General features: G+C 39.3%; 2 gene segments (V, D, J or C); both read left to right on the top strand.

Annotated features, from left to right (window-relative positions):
• The first annotated feature begins 999 nt into the window (after nucleotides 1-999).
• Nucleotides 1,000-1,939, top strand: LOC142838261 (T cell receptor beta variable 13-like). The segment is given in 3 exon segments: nucleotides 1,000-1,078; nucleotides 1,181-1,521; nucleotides 1,934-1,939. Coding segments are annotated over 3 exon segments (426 nt in total).
• A 7,431-nt stretch (nucleotides 1,940-9,370) lies between these two features.
• LOC142838262 (T cell receptor beta variable 13-like) lies at nucleotides 9,371-9,952 on the top strand. The segment is given in 2 exon segments: nucleotides 9,371-9,449; nucleotides 9,552-9,952. Coding segments are annotated over 2 exon segments (480 nt in total).
• Nucleotides 9,953-20,544: the final 10,592 nt, after the last annotated feature.

Below are 20,544 nucleotides of genomic sequence, written 5' to 3' on the forward strand. Positions count from 1 at the left end.
AAATAGGCAAGTGGGGATTACAACATAAAGTTTTAATATTTACATTTCTGCAAAGGCAAGCTAGCTGTCTGTAACAGTAATTCTAACAATCTGCCTTTATTTGCCTTTTCTTCCTTAGACTGGTTTATTTTTCAAACTGCTCAGAAACTTCTCTACTGATGGCATCTGCAGTCAGGCCTTCTAGTAATTTCCTATGACCAAAGACTGTTTTCCACAAGCCTACCCCTTCCAAGGGCAGCTGACATCTAATGACTGGTGTATGTCTTCCTGAAACACTGTGTTAAGTCTTAAATTTATTCTGTTGTGGCTTCCTTTGGTTCTGGGTTCTTTGCTTTTCTGTTTCTTTATTTTTGAAAATGAAGTTCCTTGAATGTATCTCTCATTACCACAGGCAAAATTTGAGGTTTTGGTAAGCAACGGGTACAGCGGAAAACTCTGATGTTTTCTAGCCCACCACAGGTGCCTGATTTTGAGAGCCCACAGCCTCAACAGCCGGGAGAGGTACAGCCCTGTGGCTACACAGTTTGTCACTAGGGGGAGCTGCGGATCCATGGACCGAGGGGCTGGGATCTCTGGCAATAGATGCAGGCAGAGCTCAGGTATAAGCCATGGAACCGGAATCAGTGCAGTATCAGGAGCCATGAGGTTGGGGACAGCTGGTCAATCATCTTTGCACACGCACTGGGCATCAACAAAGGGAGCCATGAACTGTAGACTTTGCCATCCAAAACCCCTTGGAGATAATAAAAAGAAGAAAGCTAAGAAGAAATCATGAAAAGGACTTCCTAACAGTTCATTCAGTACAGATATTACCCCTCCCCTTGAGCAGGCTAAGGCTAAAGGTGAAAGGGCTGAGATAGCAGAGTATGCCCAAGGGTACAGAGGGCCTATGGGAGTCAACAAGATCACTGACCTCAGAACCTGACATCACAGGCAATGAGCTGAAAGGAGGAGCTGACTCCTGCTCTCACCAGGGAGAGCAGCATGCTGAGGAGAAGGATGTGGGGCACTGTCCTCCCTGGCTCTGCCTGGGGCCCCAGCCTGCTCTGCTGTGTCACTGTCTTTCTCCTGGGAACAAGTGAGTCCTGAGCTCTGGGAGGACTGCTCCTGAGCTCCTCTACTGCTGCTGCATCTGTGTACTCTGTCTCTAGATGCTCACTCCTGTCTCCTGCCTCCCCAGGTTCAGCAAGTTCCGGGGTCATCCAGTCTCCAAGACACATCATCAAAGCAAAGGGAGGAAGGTCCTTTGTGAAATGTACGCCCATCTCTGGACATAACACTGTGTTCTGGTATCAGCAGACTCTGGGGAAGGAACTGAAGTTCCTCATTCGGCATTATGAAAAAATGGAGGGAGAGAAAGGCAACATCCCCAACCGATTCTCAGTGAAGCAGTTCAGTGACTATCACTCTGAGATGAACATGAGCGCCTTGCAGCTGGAGGACTCTGCTGTGTACTTCTGTGCCAGCTCATCACAGCTTTACAGAGTCACAGACTTTCTGTCCCTTAACCTTCCTGTCCCTGTCAGTCATATACTAGTGAGGGATGAGGAGATGCCTCACAGCCTTTGTCAATGCCAAGAAATGCTTATAGCTCTTTATAAATCTCTCATTGGGCTCACACAGATAGTTCTAAACACAGGGGTAGGCTCCAAGATACCAAGTTGTTTTTCTGTCTCTGCTAGCACCTCTCAGCTCCTAGCCAGTGGTAGGAATCCTACTCTGTGCTGGATGCTTGGGATTGGACTTAAACTGCATGCTTTAAGACAAGAGTATACATTAGTGTATCTATTTGTACATGGAGATTTCTATACATAATAGGAATCATTAGTTTATGAAATTTTCCAAAATTTCATGCTTAAAAATATCAGCATAAGAATTGAAACCTTTATCTCTTTGCATTCTAAGTTAAAGTTCTAAATTTTCTGTTTCCCAGTTTTAACCAAAAAAAAAAAAATGGAGTAGCTCACTGTCTCTTTTGTTATAAACAGCTGAGCTTTGTGTGAATGTATTGACGGCTGACATGTTATTGATGTATAGTATTAAGCTAGATAATGTTTGTATTGTCATAGTGTCAAGATGAAGTTTGCATTTTCAACAAAAGAAAATTTGTTACTCAGTAATCAAGCAATCAATTTAAAAGTAATATGAGGAGATATTTATGACATAGGCTTCTCTCTCCAACAAAAGCAGAGTATTGTTGTTCAGCAGACTGACATTACTGGTAGATCAGATATTATTTCTGAAATAAGCCTCAGAGCTATGAAATTCCATGTTCCCCACTCCAAACATTCAAGAATAAAGTAGAAAGTGCCTCTTTCTTGGACAGACTCAACCATGGGTAGTTGACTTTTTTCTTGTGGTTCTTAGTCTCTGGGGATCAGCCAAGTTTTGAGCATTTCCTTTCTGGCATGGCCGGATTCTGTCCCCAGCTTCTTCATATTGTCTCTGCTTGTGTTTCTGAGACCTTCCTCATCAGAGTAGGATTATACAAACTCTCCATCAGGATCCCACCAGGATATGTGGCCACAGAAGGAGGTTTTATACTTTGATATTATCTATGTTGTCATTAACTGAGCTATGCTTTACTTAGGAAGGAACCTATGATGCCTTTGAATGAAGGTTAGTGTTTCATGTTAGGAAACTTATGCCATGAACTTTTGAATGAAGTACTTACATTTTCCTGGGAACTGAGACAACTCAGACCTGCATATTATGAGGCAAATAGCTCACCCACATTGCTGAAGTAGACTTTCTTTTGACAGGAATCACAGTGAGAAAAGCTTACACTGACCCTTCAGATTATGTCCTGAAACAAGAGATTTATTTTGTCAAAGAGAGCACACTGTCTAGCCTAGAGTGTAGAGCTTGTGTCCATTAATTGGTAAAAGATAGCTTGTAAGAATTACTCAAATTGTAATGACCTCAACTTTGATGTTTTAAAAGCTTTCTCGGTGTCAAGAAGTCCTTGTAGCCAAAGATGGCACTGAAGGTTTATCTTCAAGTATTCAGGCAAATAAAGAATTAGTAGAAACCTCATAAAATACAGCATGTCACAACAACTCAACAGAGATTATAGAAATAGTAAAAATCAAAACAATGCAAAGTACAGAATGGTGTCATAGTAGGAATAAAATAAGCCTAATATGTTAGCGAAAATCAGGGAAAGAGTACATGCATGTATAAATACAAAACAAACTCAATTTTTCCCATCTGTGCTGTTAATTTGTGAGTATATATTACAAATATTGTTCCATATTCCAACTATGTGATTATAATTGAAAGTTGACTTGTTTCTGTAGGAGGGGGTGTGGCATGCTAACTCTGCAATTCAAGCATTTGTTGGAGACAGTGACATCACTAAACCACTGAGAGCCCCAGCTCTAGTTTCCAGAAACAGGGCTGGAAGACATCAGATCTTGCCTTGGTCCTGAGATGAACTTCAGGCTCTTCTGTGTGACATTTAGTCTCCTGTGTGCAAGTGAGTGCTGGACAGGACACAGGTGTGCTGTCCTCAACAGATTTCAAAAGTCTTTTAGCTAAGATGACATCATCAGGCTCTGTCTTCCTCTATTACAGAACACATGGAGGCTGCAGTCACCCAAAGCCCAAGAAGCAAGGTGACAGTAACAGGAGGAAAGGTGGAACTAAGCTGTAACCAGACTGATAACCACAACAATATGTACTGGTATCGGCAAGACCTGGGTCATGGACTGAGGCTCATCTATTACTCATATGGTGCTGGCAGCACTGAGAAAGGAGATGTCCCTGATGGGTACAAGGTCATCAGACCAAGGACAGAGGACTTCTCTCTCATTCTGGAGAAGGCTTCTCCTTCTCAGACATCTGTGTACTTCTGTGCCAGCAGTGACACACATCAGTGTGTGGCTGCCTCCTCTCTGCACAGAAAGTAAACTAGGAAGTCAAGATGCCTGTGTGCCCCGGGAAGTCCCTGTCTCTGTAGAAGTCATGAGCTCTGACAAACTTGGGACATTTCAACATGGGTCTCAGCCTCACTGAAGTCCACTCTAACAGCTTTTAATCGCTGCTTGGCTCATTCCCACCCCTTGTTCCCCTTTCTGAGAGGAAGGTAAATCTTTCTGTTTTGTTTTTTAGTGACAATTTCTTTGTGTAATAGTCTTGGAACTCAAATTGTAGACCAGACTGGCCAGAAATTTGCAGAGATCTGCCTGCCGCTGCCTCCCTAGTGCTAGGATTGAATGCTTGCCCAGCTGAAAACGAATCATTAAATGTAGTTCCTTATGACCCATTTGATAAAGTCATAGCCACCATCTCCCTCCCTGTACCTTCAGTGAACTCGTCAGCCACTCTGCCATCCAACTGAATCTCATATAATCTCTAACCAGGCTGTGTTTGCTCCATAGGTCAGTAGCAAATAGCCCATAAGGTCTTATATCATTGTCTTTACTCATCTCTATTATCAACCTTTATCCAGCTGAACATGACTACATTCCATTATTTCCTCATGTGCACTGTGCTGTTTTCAACCCTAGAGATGTCCTTCTAGTACGTTCCTCCTAGACTGAAGACAGTTTTCCCTTTTGTTCTGGATCTCTTCTTCCCATGAAAATATCTTTCCGATTGGATTATTTTTCTTTCATTTTTTAAAGATTTTAATTTAATTACATTATTTCTCTCCTCCTTCTTCCTCTAGTTTCACACATGATTCTCTCCTCTTTCAAATTCTTATCATCATATTTTTTAATTATTATTTTTTGTTTGCTTTTTGTGTGGTATGCTTCAATAAATTAATTCGACCTGCTGAATCTATTTAATGTCTCTAATATTTATACTTTTAGGAATGCCTGCCTGTGATTGGTTAACCATGTAGGAGTCTGTGGTAGTTTGAACATAATTTCCCCTATAAGCTCATAGGGAGTTGTACTATTAGGAGTTGTTGTTGTTGAAGTAGATGTGACCTTAAGGGACAATCTCTCATTGTGAAAAAAGTTAGAGTTCTAAAAGTGCTTTGATATCAGATATGGAGAGGCAATATTTGGACTTTGCTCAGCTGGTTTTCAGTCTTGCTCGAATCTACGACTTCCTCACTATTCTCTTTTCCCTTTGTTTTGTAACAGTAATGTATATCCTGTGTCATTGTGTGTTGGAAGTATGTGACCTCAGTTTTTGATTTTGATTTTATAGGGGACTAGAGAGAAGAAATTGCATGAATCTCAGGACTGACTTTGAACTTTGGATTTTTAAACATTATTAAGACTGTGATAGATTATAGGGACTTTGGAAGTTGAACTGCATGTATTTTGAATTATGACATTTTCACAGGCTTATGGGGACCAGGGAGTCAAATGTTGCAATTTGAATATAATTGACCCCCCTTCAGTACATAGGGAGTGGCATTAATGCTTGGAGGTGTGGCTTTGTTGGAGTAGCTGTGGCCTTACTGGAGGAAGTGTGTCACTGTGTGGATGGGTTTTAACGTCTCCTATGTTCAACCTTAACTCAGTGTGATCCTCAATTCATTTCCTGTTGCCTTTGTATCAAGATGTAGCCGTCACCGTGTCTGCCTGCCTGCCACCATGTTGTACCATGACGATAATGGACTAAACCTCTGAAAATGTGAGCCAACCCAATTAAATGTTTTTTTTTTCTTTTTAAGAGTTACTGTGTTCACAGTGTCTCTTCACAGCGATAGAAACCCTAACTAATATAGAACCCATCCCGGGGAAGACAAACTCTCCCTCTCTTAGGAGGATTAAATTGCCAAAAATGCTGGAGGAATTATCATACCAGATTTTAGGATCTATTATTCTTTTCCTATATCTTGATGAATTTACAAATGAAAGTATCAGATTCTCTTGTTACAATATGTCAGTAACTTTGCTCAATTGGTGTTAACTGTTTAGAAAGCTGCAGGAAGTTGCTAATGCCACACTGCATTTTACAGAGTGGGCATTAAAACAGAGTCAACATTGTGGTTGGAGATTCATGACATATAGTTCATATAGTCACATTTATGACATCATAACTGGTCTGAGAAAATAAAGGAAGGAGGTATAATTTGGATTTTGGCTCAGTGGTTTAAAGGTTTTGGTCTGTGATTATTTGGATCTCCTGGTTTGGGACTTGTAGTGTAGCAGAACAACATGGTAGGAAGAATATGTCAGAACCGAGCTTTTGGTCTCATGACAACCAAGAAGAAAGAGAAGAGAAGAGAAGAGAAGAGAAGAGAAGAGAAGAGAGGAGAGGAGAGGAGAGGAGAGGAGAGGAGAGGAGAGGAGAGGAGAGGAGAGGAGAGGAGAGGAGAGGAGAAGGAAATGTTTTAATTGCATGCCATGCCTCTGGCGAGGATCTCCTCCTGTGAGATGCTGCTTTCAGAAGTTGTCTCCATCACTCAATGTCTTTCTAATATAAACCACAATTAACCGTTCGTGAGTTCAAAATCTTCATGAGCTAATATTTCTCAAAGTTCTTTCTCTATCCACAGTGTAGACAACTAAGTCTTTAGTACGTGAATCTTTGGAGAAATACTTCTCATCTAAACCAAATAAGCCCTATTTTGCTTTGCAATAGAGCCAACCTTGCCTAATATAATTGCTATCCAAAATAAAAAAAAGAATATTTTGTAATAAAGAAGATAACCTCATAAATAAATACTCCATCTAAATTTTCAAATCACAGAAGACTAAATAGTAATTACCACATTAACACTTTTTCACTTTTATTCAGAAATAAATACTCAGCACCTGAAGTGATGAGACTTGAATTCAAACTTACTGAATAGGAATATTTCATAAAGAATTACAAAACAGAGCTGTGGACTACTAGGAGCTGTGTTACACTACAGAAGAAAATTACAGCCACACCAGAAAACACTCTATGGGATGCTTTCTAACAAATCTAATTTATGTTAGTTACTAATATTTCTGAATTACTTGGGTTCTTTCACTTTGAGCACCTCCATGGAAAACTGAGCTGTTAATATGAACTTTAATTCAGTGTTGTCATTTTGTGTATGTTCTCTGATTTTTACTTCTTAAGGATAAAATACTTGGCAACATAAAATTACATGTAGACAGCTGTACAAGAAGTTTATTTCCCTACTCTCTGCATTGTGTCTGTGAAACAAATTAAAATTGAGCAGGTGAAAAACTACGCAAGCTCACTGCATTCCTAGGGACACACGAGGAAAAGGAAACCAATATCTAGTCACCTACTGGTCTAGAAACTTCTATTCCCTCTTCCCAGGGTGAGGAAGGAAGGTTGGGAAAGAACAGACTCTTTGGAAGATGATAAAAATGTCATTACGGGAAGACGTTAGACCTGCAAAGTCTGTCTGGCCATGGTATGGACCTCTAGTGTCTCCTCCTGTGATAACTTAATTTTTCCTGGCTGGCTGAACTCCCAGGGAGAGGCTTTTGGAAAATCTGTGTTTTGTCTAGCAGGGGAAGCTGGGAGAAAAAAATTTCCATACTCGTTTTTGACTCAAGCACCTACAGATCAGAAGGAGAAGAAACCAAAGTAGCATAATGGATAGCTATTCTTTGAACTCTGTCACTGTTTTTATATCTGTAACTGTCTTAGCATTTATATTGCTGTGAAGAGACACCATGACCATAGCAAGACTTATCAAGGAACAGCATTTAATTCAGGTAGCTTACATTTTAAGAGATTTAATCCATTATTGTCATAGTACTGACTACATAGTGAGACGCAGTCAGACATGGTGCTTGCTACACCTTGATCCCACGGTAATAGGAAGTGAACTGAGTCTACAACTGAGCAAAGTAGACCTCAATAACACTCCCACAGTGTTGTACTTCCTCTAACAAGGGCATACTTACTCCAATAAAAGCCACACTGCTTAATAGAGCCACTTCCTAAGAGCCTATATGGCAGGGAGCAATAACATGCAAACCACCACAATCACCCCCTGGTATTTTATACATAGTCTCTGTGTTGTAGAGACATCATCACTGCGAATGTCCCAATGCATTCTCCTATATTAACCCTTTAAGGAGTGATTAGTCTTCCCTTTCTACTTTCAGAAGTCAAAATTTCACGGTATAATCTTTTTCTGTTTGTGTATCATTTCTTTTACTTCACATAATATTTGATACCTTTTCAATGTGTATATGAACTTGACTTATTTCAATACTTCATTGCATTAAATAGTACATTTTTTTACATAGCCATCACTTTATGGATTTTTAAGTTGTGTCTGTCTCTATGTTTTATAGATCACCTTTGCCAAAGCTTACAAAGACCAAAGGTGATGTGATAGGAGTTTCCCTGATTCCTCTTTCTCAGTGACTTAAGCACATTGCAAAATAATGCTTTGAGTGTACTTATCAGTAAACCACAGCATCTACCACTGTCAAACATAAAATATACAGTTTGGCACCTAATAAAAGATTACAGCTTTGCAAAGATGGAAGAAAATAAGATCATCACTAGGGGGGAAAAAATCAATCACTAGAAAACAACTTATTTCTGATAAAAATGGCTGACAATGACATTAAACAGTGTAGCTGCAGTATATGCCTTAACAGGTTCGTAGAAATGAGGGAGACATGCAAAGTTCCAAATCAAGATTCTAGATCAAGATTAAGATTGAAATAAAATAAGATTAAAATTAAAAGAAAAATTGTAATATCTGTTATAAGAAATACCTGGCTGTTAGTAGCAGGAGATTGGATACTCCAGAAGAAAGGATTGATGAACTTGAAGAGGATAATCATCAGGAAACACAGAGAAATGGGAACAAGGTATAAGCAAGCAGATGACACTCAAATCGTCAAATAGCAAACAGGGATTATAATGCAAAATTTTAATATTTAATTTTAATTTAATATTTAATTTCTTCAAAGGTAAATTAGCTGTCTACAACAGTAGTTTAAAAATCTACTCTTCTCAGCTTTCTCTTCCTTAGATTGCTTTGTTTTCCAACTGCTCAGAGGTTTTTCCACTCTGAGCATCTGCAATCCTGCCTTGTAGGTATTCCTGATGACCAAAGACGGTTTTCCTCACATTTAGCCCCAAGCTAATATCACATTAGCTGATATCTAATGACTAGTCTGAAAATATTTAGAGTTTAGTCCTTTGTGGTTTGGTTGGGGGGGGGGTGTTGTTGTTTGTTTTTTAAAAAAGAAATTCCCTTCATTCTTCTCTTGCTATCGCAGGCAATATGTATTCAGCATAACCATCTTCCTTTTCAATAAGCAGACTGAGCCTAAAGGGGGAGGGCTGAGCTGGCAGAGTATGCCTAAGGGTACAGAGAGCCTGTGGGAGCCAACAAGATCACTGACCTCAGAACCTGACATCAGAGGCAATGAGCTGAAAGGAGGAGCTGACTCCTGCTCCCACCAGGGAGAGCAGCATGCTGAGGAGAAGGATGTGGGGCACTGCCCTCCCTGGCTCTGCCTGGGGCCCCAGCCTGCTCTGCTGTGTCACTGTCTTTCTCCTGGGAACAAGTGAGTCCTGAGCTCTGGGGGGACTGCTCCTGAGCTCCTCTACTGCTGCTGCATCTGTGTACTCTGTCTCTAGATGCTCACTCCTGTCTCCTGCCTCCCCAGGTTCAGCAAGTCCCGGGGTCATCCAGTCTCCAAGACACATAATCAAAACAAAGGGAGGAAGGTCCATTCTCAAATGCATTCCCATCTCTGGACATGACACTGTGAGCTGGTACCAACAGACTCTGGGACAGGAACTGAAGTTTCTCATTCAGCATTTTGAAAAAACGGAGAGAGCAAAAGGAAACATCCCCAACCGATTCTCAGTCCAGCAGTTCAGTGACTATCACTCTGAGATGAACATGAGCGCCTTGCAGCTGGAGGACTCTGCTGTGTACTTCTGTGCTAGCGCACCACAGACTCACAGAGTGACAGCCGTTCTGTCCCTTAACCTTCCTGCTCTTGTTGGTGATGTACTAAAGAAGGTGGTGAAATACTACACAGCTGCCTTAACCAAGGTATAAAAATGGATTAGTTCTGTACTCACCCCCTCTCTCCAGATGAGCTCACAACAGAATCCTAAACACAGGATGGGCTCCAAGACTCCAAATGTTCTCACATGTCTTCTGGTACTTTCCAGCTCCTACTCAGTGGTTGGAACCTTACTCTGTGTTGGGTACTTGAGTGTTGGCAAGCTAGATTTTCATCACAAAGGGATACATTAGTGATCCATTTGCTGATGAACAGTTCTATGTGATAACATGAATTTATCCAACATTCTTGTTTAAGAATATCAGTTCTAGGATTGAAACCTACATCTCTTTGCCTTTGAAATCATTGTATGACTTTCCATGGATTCTCTGTGTTGATCAAAAATCTTGCATTGCTCTCTTGTGTTTTAAGAACAGGTGAACTTTTTGTGTTTATGTTCAGAGTGCTGATAGGTTATGATGTATAATATTAAGCCAGATCATGTATTCTTCTTATAGTTTCAAGATGTAACTTTCATTATCAACAAAAGAAAATTTGTTACTCAATCAGGCAACCAATTTGAAAGTAATATAAACAGATATTTATGGCAGAGGTTTCTCCGTCCAATGAAATCAGCGCATTGTTCAGAACATTAACACTACTGGGCAATCAGACCTTAGTTTGGAAATAAAAGCTATGAGCCTAAGAGCTATGAATTTTCATGTTCCTCACTCCAAACATCCATGTCTTAAATAGAAAGCGACTCTTTCTTAGACAGACTCAACCATGAGCAATGGTCTCTTTTGTTGGCTGCCCAGGCGAGCTCGGGGCATAGATGAGAATGTAGTTTCTGGGCTGTTCATACCCTGTACCCAGATTCTTCATATGGATGCTATGCTGATCTTCTTTGTCTCTGCTTCACTTTTGAGTTCTTCCTCACCAGGGTAGGATTATAGAAAGTATCCATTGGGATCCCACCGGGGTGTGTGGTCACAGAAAGAAGATTTCATACTTTGATATTATCTGTGGAGGCACTAACTGAGATATCTTTTATTGTAAGGAAACTATACTGCATTGGAATACAGGTAAGTGTGTTTTATGTTAGCAAACTAAGGATAAAGGTGATACAAGACCTTTTGAATGATTTTCATACTTTTCTCTGGGATCCTGTAGTAACCAGACTGACACATTACTAGGCAAACAACTCATTCACATTGCTCAATGAGGTTTCCTCTTGACAGGTAGCATAATGACGAAGAGTTAATCCTCCCCCAACAGCCTCAACTAAAACAAAGGCAGAATTCCTGTCAATGAGGACTCACTCTGGAATGGGCCTAGAATGTAGAGCTTGTGTCTATGAACTGGTATGAAATTACTTAAAAGGATTGTTCAAATTGTAATGTCCAAATTGTTCAAATTGTAATGCCTTTCATCTTTGAGTTTTTTAAGACTTCTGGGTGTCAAGCAGTTTTGATAGCCATAGATTACATTGAAGGTTTTCTTCAAGTATTTAGGCAAAGTAAATAATTAGTAGAAAACTCATAGAATACATAATGCAATGTAAAATAAGGAATGGTATATCATAGTAGAAATAATACAAGCCTAATAAATTGAAAATCAGAGAAAGAGTACATGCTTCTAGAAATAAAACCCAAACCAGCAATTTTTTTTTCTGGTCAGAACTAGGAATCTAAGAATATACTCTTCAAATATTGTTGTGTAATCCGATATGTGCCTATAATTAAAGCTGACTTGCTTTTGAAGGAAGGGTGTGATGTGGGATTCTCCTTTGTATGTTGTGATTACCATTGGTGAATAAAGAAACTGCCTTGGCCTGTTGATAGAGCAGACATTAGATAGGTAGGGAAAACTCAACTGAATGCTGGGAAGAAAAAGGTGGAGTCAGAGAGGGAGAAGCCATGTAGCCCCGCCTGACACAGACACATGAACTTTAGCCGGTAAGCCACAATACAGGCATTAATGGAGATGGTTTAAATTAAGGTGTAAGAGTTAGCCAATAAGAAACTAGAGCTAATGGGCCAAGCAGCAATTTAAATAATAGGGTTTCTGTGTGATTATTTTGGGGCTGAGCAGCTAGTAACCAGCAAGCATCCTCTCCTTTCAACAAGGGCGTGGCCTGTTAACCGTGCAGCTCAAGCACTTGTTGGAGACAGTGGCATCACTCTGAACTGGGCCTGTAATGTAGAGCTTGTGTCTCTGAATTGGTATGAAATAACTTAAAATAATTGTTCAAATTGTAATCACTCAGCCCCCGAGAGCCGCAGCTCTAGTTTCCACCAACAGGGCTGGAAGATATCAGATCTTGCCTTGGTCTTGAAATGGACTTCAGGCTCTTCTTTGTGACATTTAGTCTCCTGTGTGCAAGTGAGTGCTGGACAGGACACAGTTGTGCTATTCTGAACAGAATTCCCAAATCTTTTATCAAGGTATTCTCCTTTACAGAACACATGGAGGCTGAAATCATCCAAAGTCCAAGAAACAAGCACAGGAGTAGAGCGACATTAAACTGTCACCAGACTGATAACCATGACTACACGTACTGGAATCCACAGGACCTGGGTCATGGACTGTGCTGGCAACACAGGGAAAGGAGATGTCCCTGGTGGGTACAAAGCAACCAGACCAAGAAAAGAAAACTTCTCCCTCATTCTGGAGATGGTTTCCCCTTCTCAGACAGCTGTGTACTCCTGTGCCAGCAATGATACACAGCAATGCATGGCTGCATTCTCTTTACACATAAAGTAAATTAGGAAATCATTATGCCTGTGTGCCCCAGGAATCCCTGACTCTGTAACTATGACCTCTTTCCAAGCTGTTTACTCTATACCACTGACCTAGTGGCCCCTTCGCTCATTAGGACAATAGTCCGTAAAGCCACACATAGTTTCTCTCTCATTAGTCTTTACTCAGCCTTCCCTTGTTCCTTCCTTGCCAGCTAAATAGGTCTTCATTCAATTTCTTCTTCATATATGTTGTGTTGGTTTGAACTATGGAGAGATTTTATAAGGACATTTATTCTGCACTGAAGGCATACCTTTACCCTCTTTCTGTATCTCTCCTTCCCATCAAAATATACCTCAAATAAGATTATTTTTCTTTTACTTTTTAAGATTTTTAATTTAATTACTTTGTTTTCTCCCATTTCCTCTCTGTAACTGTTCACATTTTCCATGCTTTAAAATTCATGATATCTCAATGTTTAATTATTATTTTTGTGATTATTTTTGGTGTGGTATGAATAAAAACACATAAATGCAACCTAATGTCTATTTTGTGTTGCTTGTGAGTATATATGTTTTGACTGGCCACTCATGCTTGGAAAATGTAAGGCTAATTCCTAGTCTTCCAGAAAAAGAAATGGTAGAGGAAGTAGTATTCCAGATATCAAAGTATGTAGCTTGTTTTTTAGGTCTTGATGAATTTAGAAATACAAATACCATATTCTCGTGCTACAATGTGCAGGTACCTTGGCTCAGTGGATGATAATTGCACGGACAATTGCAGGAAGCTGCTCATGCTGCACTGCATGTTGCAGAGTGGGCAATAAAGCTGAGTCAACCTTGAATTTGGAGATTTCTTCCGTCATGACAGTTCTAAGAAAATTAAGGAAGAAGGTCTATTTTGCCTCTGTATTTCAATGTTATGGTCTATGACTAATTGGACCTGTGGTTTGGGGGTCTGGGATGTGGCAGAACAACCTAGCAAGAAGAATATGGCAGAGTTGAGGTATCCATCTCATGACAGCCAAGAAGAAAGGAGAGAAAGTGATGGAGAGAGGAAGAGGTCTTTCTTTTTCTTTTTCTATTATGAACTTTTAAAATGCAATCTTTTCTCATTTTACATAACTATCCCCCCTTCACACACCCTCTGCTCTTCCCACTTACTCGACCTTCCTCCCACCCCACCTACTCATCTCCTCCTCAGAAAGGGTAAGGCTTCCAACATCTGACACTTCACTTTGAGGCAAGTGGGACCAGGATTTATCCCTAGTGTCTGAACTGGTATCCAGGAGCACATTCTTTTTGGAGGGGTACCTTGTTCAGTTTAGATATATTGGGGAGATTGGTCGTGCCTTGAAGAGAGATCTTTTAATGCATGCTTCTTTCTGAAGTTGTCCACAGTACTCAATGCCCTTTTCATTATAAACCTATTCACAGATTAGCCATTGGTGAAACCTAAGACTATTTCATCTAGTCTTCCTCAAATCCCTTCCTTTGAACACTGGGTAGAACAGTAAGCTTTTAATAACTGAATCCTCAAGAAACAGTTAACATCTAAACCGAACAACTATTTTGCTTTGTAATATAGCACAACTTGCCGAGAGAACTCTTACCCCCCAAATGGATACTATTATTAATAAAGAGATAACCCAGGAAATACATAATGTTCCTCTTAAATTGTCAAGTCAGGAAAGAGTAAATAGAATTAGCAAAAACCAATAACTTCTTTTGTTCTCACTTATCAACCACCCATCAGATGAGTCTTGAATTCAAACTTAACAGGTAGAATGTGTGTGGGGCCATGAACTTCCAGGAGCTGTGCTATACCACACAAGAAAATTACAGCCACATCAGAAAACATTCCATGGGGCGCTCGCTAACAAATACCATTTCATTAGTTTCCAGTGCATCTGAAATACTTGCGTTCTTTTTCTCTAAGTACCTACATACATGATTCAGCTTTTATTCTCTTTGCCATTTGGAAGATAGTCTCTCTTTCTCTCCTTTTAAAGTTTTATAATCATAATGAAATCCACGGTAACAACAAAGTTCACTTTGATGCCGATGAAAAAAGGTATATTTGTTTACTCTCTGGATTGTGTTTAGGAAATAAGTTCACAGATCAACAGGAAAAAAAAAGCTATACAAACTAGTTGCTTGCCTTGGGACAAATAATGAAAGGACAATAAATATCTAAACACCTGCTGTTATCTAGAAATTTCCATTCCATCTTCATGGGCTGAGGTGTACGATGATTCAGGAAGTATGGGGAAAAATAAATGTTTGGTGGAAAACTGAAAATACCCTTAAGAAATAGATGTTAGACTCTAATCAGTCTGTCTGGGTATGGGCCTCCAGTGTTTTCTTCTGTGATAACTTAATCCTCCCAAGTTGGCTGGCTCCCAGGGAGAGGATCACATGCTTCTTTTAGAGAATCTGTGTTTTGTCTACCAGGGAAAGCTGAAAGATTTTTTTTTCCCACACTTGTTTCTCCCCAAGCACCTTTAATTCAGAAGAAGCAGAAACCAATATAGCAACTGCACTGCTGTTTTCCCAACTCCATCACTGGTTTAATATTTATAACCTCCTGATATTTTATACATATTCATTGTGCTATAGAACCAACATCACTAGGTATTTGCCAAGAACTTTTCTTCTTTAAACCAATTAAGCAATAACTATTCTTTCCCCAAGGCCCCCATCTTTCCTATTTTAGGAAGTTTATGTTCAGAAGTATAGTTTTTCTATTTGTGACTGGTTTCTTTGACTTCACATAATGTTTGTTAGACATAACATAATATTTGTTGCATTTGTAATCTGTATACAAATGACTTATTTCAATTCTTTACTGTATTAAAACTACACATTTTTCTACCTGTCCATCACTTTATGGATTTCTGAGTTGTGTCCATCTCTATGTGTTATATATACATTTACAAAGACAACAAAGTGCAACCACCATCTGCTAGGAATTTCCCTGATGTTTGTTTCTCCATGACATAAGAATATTCCAGAACAAAGCTCTGAGTGAACTAGTAAGAAAAGCACGGTATCTAACACTGTCAAATATAAAATATATAGTTTTGGATTTAATAAACAATTACAACTTCACAAAGAAGGAAGAAAATAAGACTCACCATTATGAAAAAAATCAGTCACTGGAAAGCAATCTATTTCTGACAAATTGGCTGACATTGTCAATGCTGCTCATACTTTGACAGGTTCATAGAAATAAGGGAGATATGCTAAGTTCCCAGTCAAAATTATAGAGGTAAAAATTGTAGTGTCTGTGATGAGAAATAGCTGGCTGTTAGTAGCAGAAGATTGGATGCTCCAGAAGAAAGGATTAATGAATGTGAAGATGATATTTATAAGGAAACACAGAAAAAATGAGAAGAAGGTGTGTTTGGGTTGAGGATAAAAAATGGTTAAATATGGGGTTCCAATGTAAATTTTTAATATTTAAATTTCATCAAGGCAAGTTAGTTGTCTACAATAAATCCAACATTCTACTCTTCTTGGTTTTCCCTTCCTTAGACTGATTTGTATTTTCAAGTGCTCACTAGGCTTCTCCACTGACAGCATCCGCCATTAGCCTGTCATAAAAATTCTCTTAGACTGAAGGCATTTTGCCCACATCCACCCTATTCCAAAGGCATCTGGCATCTAATGACTAGAATATGTCTCCCTAAAACACTATGATACAACTTACAAATTACTGTTTTCCTCTCTCTCTCTCTCTCTCTCTCTCTCTCTCATGAGTTTTCTTTATTCCTCTCTCACTAGCACATACAATATTTGAGATTTTGTTGGATAGACTGGAACTGGCAACAATCTGTAAAATTTTCTGGTCCAACAGGGATGCCTGATTTCGAGTTCCCAGCCTCAACCAACTGAAGTGAGGAGTTTTGAGTTCAAACTTACCAGATAGAAACATTTTCTAATAAATTACAAAACAGAATGTGTATGTGGCTACCAGGAGCTGTGCTATACTACAAAAGACAATCACAGTCGCAAGAAAACATCCCATGAGATAGTACCTAAAAACCACCATTTTGTTAGTTACCAGCGTATCTGAATTACTCATGTTCTTTTCATTTAAGTAAATCCATGAAGGATTCAGTTATAAATATTTACTTTTATTCTTTTTGTCATTTTGAAGATAGCCTCTGATTTTTTACAAAAGTAAAATAATTAAAAATAATGAAAAATATGTGGTAATGTGCTCCTATTTTCCTCTGTTGGGGCTGTTTCCAGTCAGCAGATGAAACTGCTATAGGTAAACTGTTTCACCACACATGCCTTCCATTGAACCCTTTCACTTGCAAGTCCCACTCTGCCTCACAAACCCACAGAACCTATCATGATCCCTCCCTCAAATGCCAACCATTCCCCATGGCATCAGTGGTCCACAGAGGCATAGGCACAGGCACTAATTATATCAGTTGGAGGAATAATAAACACCTGTACCCATAATTACCCAAAATCCAGATGGATAGATGACAGTGTAAGAATATGTTCAACAACATGAGAGCAATATGACACCAGCAGAACCAATGGATCTACAACAGCAAGACCTGAATATCCCAACCCAGATGAAGCAGAAGAAAGTGACCTTAAAAATAACCTTACGAAGATAATAGAGGAACGTTAAAAAGGAAATGAAAAAGTCCCTTAAAGAAATTGAAAAATCTATAAGAAGTGGAAGATAAAAATGGATAGGTATCACATACCAAAGTTAAACCACTACCAAATAAACAATTTAAATAGACCTATAACCCTATGGAAATAGAAACACTCGTTAAATCCTCCCAACCAAAACTGCCCAGAGCCAGATGGTTTCAGCATAAAATTCTACTAGAATTTCAAAGAAGTGTTAAATTCTCAGTGTTCTACGTAATAGAAATGAGAAGAACATTGTCAAGCACTTTTTATGAGGCTACAGTTACCCTGATACCAGCACCACACAAAGATGCAACACACAAAGATGCAACAACCACAGACCAATCTCCTTAATGAACATTGGTGCAAAAATACTCAATAAAATACTGGAAAACTGAATCCAAGAACATTATCATCATCCATCATGATCAAGTAGGCTTCAACCCAGAGATGTAGGAAAGGTTCAACGTATGAAAAACCTGTTAATGTAATTTACCATATAAACAAACTGAAAGAAAAAACCCACATGATTCTCACAACTGATGCTGGAAAAGCCTTTGACAAAATCTAACACCCCTTCATGATACAGGCCTTGAAGAGTTCAGAGATACAAGGAACATACCTAAACATAGTAAAGGCAATACATAGCAAGCAAGATTACAAACCTCTTCCCACTATAAACTCAGGCCATTATGTGGCATAAACAGCAACAGTGTTAGATGAGCTGAAGTTACCTCTCTGACTGGCAAAGAAAGATGTAGAAAGATGGTTAAAAAGTATTCTATAGAGGTATAAAATATAAACACTGTATTATGCCAGAATTTGAAGAATAACTGCAGCAGCTTTGGCCTGAGGATATTTCTTGGGCACTCTGACCATTAAGAGTTAATAACACACTGCTTGAGACATGGCACTATGCCTGGGATGGCTTGAAGCTTGTCTTGGTCTAATGTCCTTGTAACCTCAAAAGCAACTAGCCTGCGAACACCCTGTCATATGCCTCTAGATTCTTAAAAATTGGGTTATAGGGTTAATGAGTAAGAATGATTAAAAATGAAAACTGTTTATCAATGATATCAAAACTTAAGGAAAAATGATTGGAAATTATAATTCTGTTCTATCGCACCTTCTCAGTGATGACTAAAAGATAAACAAGAGGAAGAGAAACACATGTCCAAAAACAAAAATGATATGGTCTATGTTTTGGAACAACATGGATGTATCCCTACTTACCAAATTCTGTATAAATAAAGAAACTCTGTGGCTGCTAGGCAGTCAGCCTCGTTAGTAACATTCTCCCCACCACCCTGGCCTGGCTCACTCTTTTCCCTCACCAACCCCTTTTATCCTTTGCTGGCACATGACCAGAGCCAAGGGTGGCTCCAAGCAGAGAATCTGTGTTTTGTCTACCAGGAGATGCTGAGAGAAAGGCTTTTTTTTCCTTGTATTTGTTTTTCCCCAAGCACCTTTAGGTCAGAAGAAGAAGAAACCCAAGTAGAATAATGGACAGTCATTTTCTCAACTCCATCACTGTTTTTATATCTATAACTATCTTAATTAGGTTTTTTATTACAGTGAGTAAACACCATGACCACATCTACTCTTACAAAGGACAGACATTTAATTGGGCTGGCTTACATTTTTTAGATGTTTAGTCCATTATCATCATGGCAGCATGCAGGCAGACATAATGCTGGCTACATCTTGATTTGACTGCAGCAACAGTGAACTGAGTGTCACACTGAGCAAAACTTGAACAAAAGAGATCTCAAAGTCCACCCCTACAGTGACACATAATTTCCACCAAGGCTGCACCCACTCCAGTAAAAGCCACCCCTCTTAATAGTGCTATTTCCTATTAGTCTAGGAGGGAGCAGATATTATTCTTAAACTACCACAGTAACCCCCTGGTATTGTATAAATATTCAGTGTATTGTAGAACCATCATCACTATGTATTTCCCAATTCTCTCTCCTCTATACACCTTTGAAGCTCTACTTTCCTCTTAAACCAGGATTTTGCCTATTTTTGGAAGCCTAAATTTTGAATTATAATTTCTTTCCCTTTGTGTCTTATTTCTTTTTGCATATAATATTCATACTTTTTAATTTGAATAAAAACTCGATTTATTCATGGTATTGAAATTGTGCATTTTTATACCTACCCACAACTTTATGGTTTTTTAGGTCGTGTCCATCTTTATGTTATATACCCATCTTTGCCAAAGTCCATGAGGAGCAACGATCTCCTGGGAATTTCCCTGATGTTGTTTCTCAGTGACTTAAGCCCATTGCAGAATAAAGCTATGAATGTATTAATAAGAAAATCATAGTATTTAACACCACCAAACATAATATATACAATATGGCATCTAATAGAAGATTTTAGAGTCACAAAAAAGGAAGAAAATAGGACTCACCACTAGGGAAAAAATTAACTACTGGAAACCAACTTATTTCTGACAAATTGGCTGACAGTGACATTAAACAGTAAAAATGCAGCTCATGCCTTGACAGGTTGGGCAAAAAGGAGGGAGACATTCAAGTTCCCAGGCAAAATTACAGGAGTAAAATTTGCAGTGTCTGTGACAAGAAATAGGTGACTGTAAGACCCGGAGACTGGGTGCTCCATAAGGAAAGATTGATGAATTTGAGGATGGTATTCATAAGGAAACACAGAGAAAATGAGAACAAGGTGTAAGTGAGCTGGATACAACCTCAAATGGTCAAATAGGCAATCAGAGACTCAGACGTAGAATTCCGATATTTAAACTTCTTCAAAGACAAGCAGGCAGTCTACAACAATAATTCCAACCTTCTACCCTCCTCAGTTTTCCGTTCCTTAGGCAGGTTGATTGTCCAACTGCTTAGAGATTTCTCCACTAATGGCGGGTGCAGTCAGGCCTTCTAGGTATTTCCTTTGACCAAAGACTGTTTTTGCCATGACCAGCCCTGTCCAAGAGAGCAGACAACTAATGACTAGTATGGAATAACTTGGGTTTTATTCTCTTGTTTGGTTTGGGTTGTGGGGGGCGGACTTGGTTTCTTTGTTTCATATTGAAAAATGAAATTTCCTTCATGCACCTCACTACCACAGGGAATATTTGAGATTATAGTAGGTAAAGGGTACTGGTAACAATTCTGTGATGTTTTCTGTCCTACCTCTGATGCTTGATTTTGGGAGCTCTGAGCCTTTACCATAGCCAGTAGAGGTACAGTCCAACAGCCGCATAGCTGGTCACT

This window comes from Microtus pennsylvanicus, chromosome 19, assembly GCF_037038515.1.
Source record: "Microtus pennsylvanicus isolate mMicPen1 chromosome 19, mMicPen1.hap1, whole genome shotgun sequence".
NCBI lineage: Eukaryota > Metazoa > Chordata > Mammalia > Rodentia > Cricetidae > Microtus > Microtus pennsylvanicus.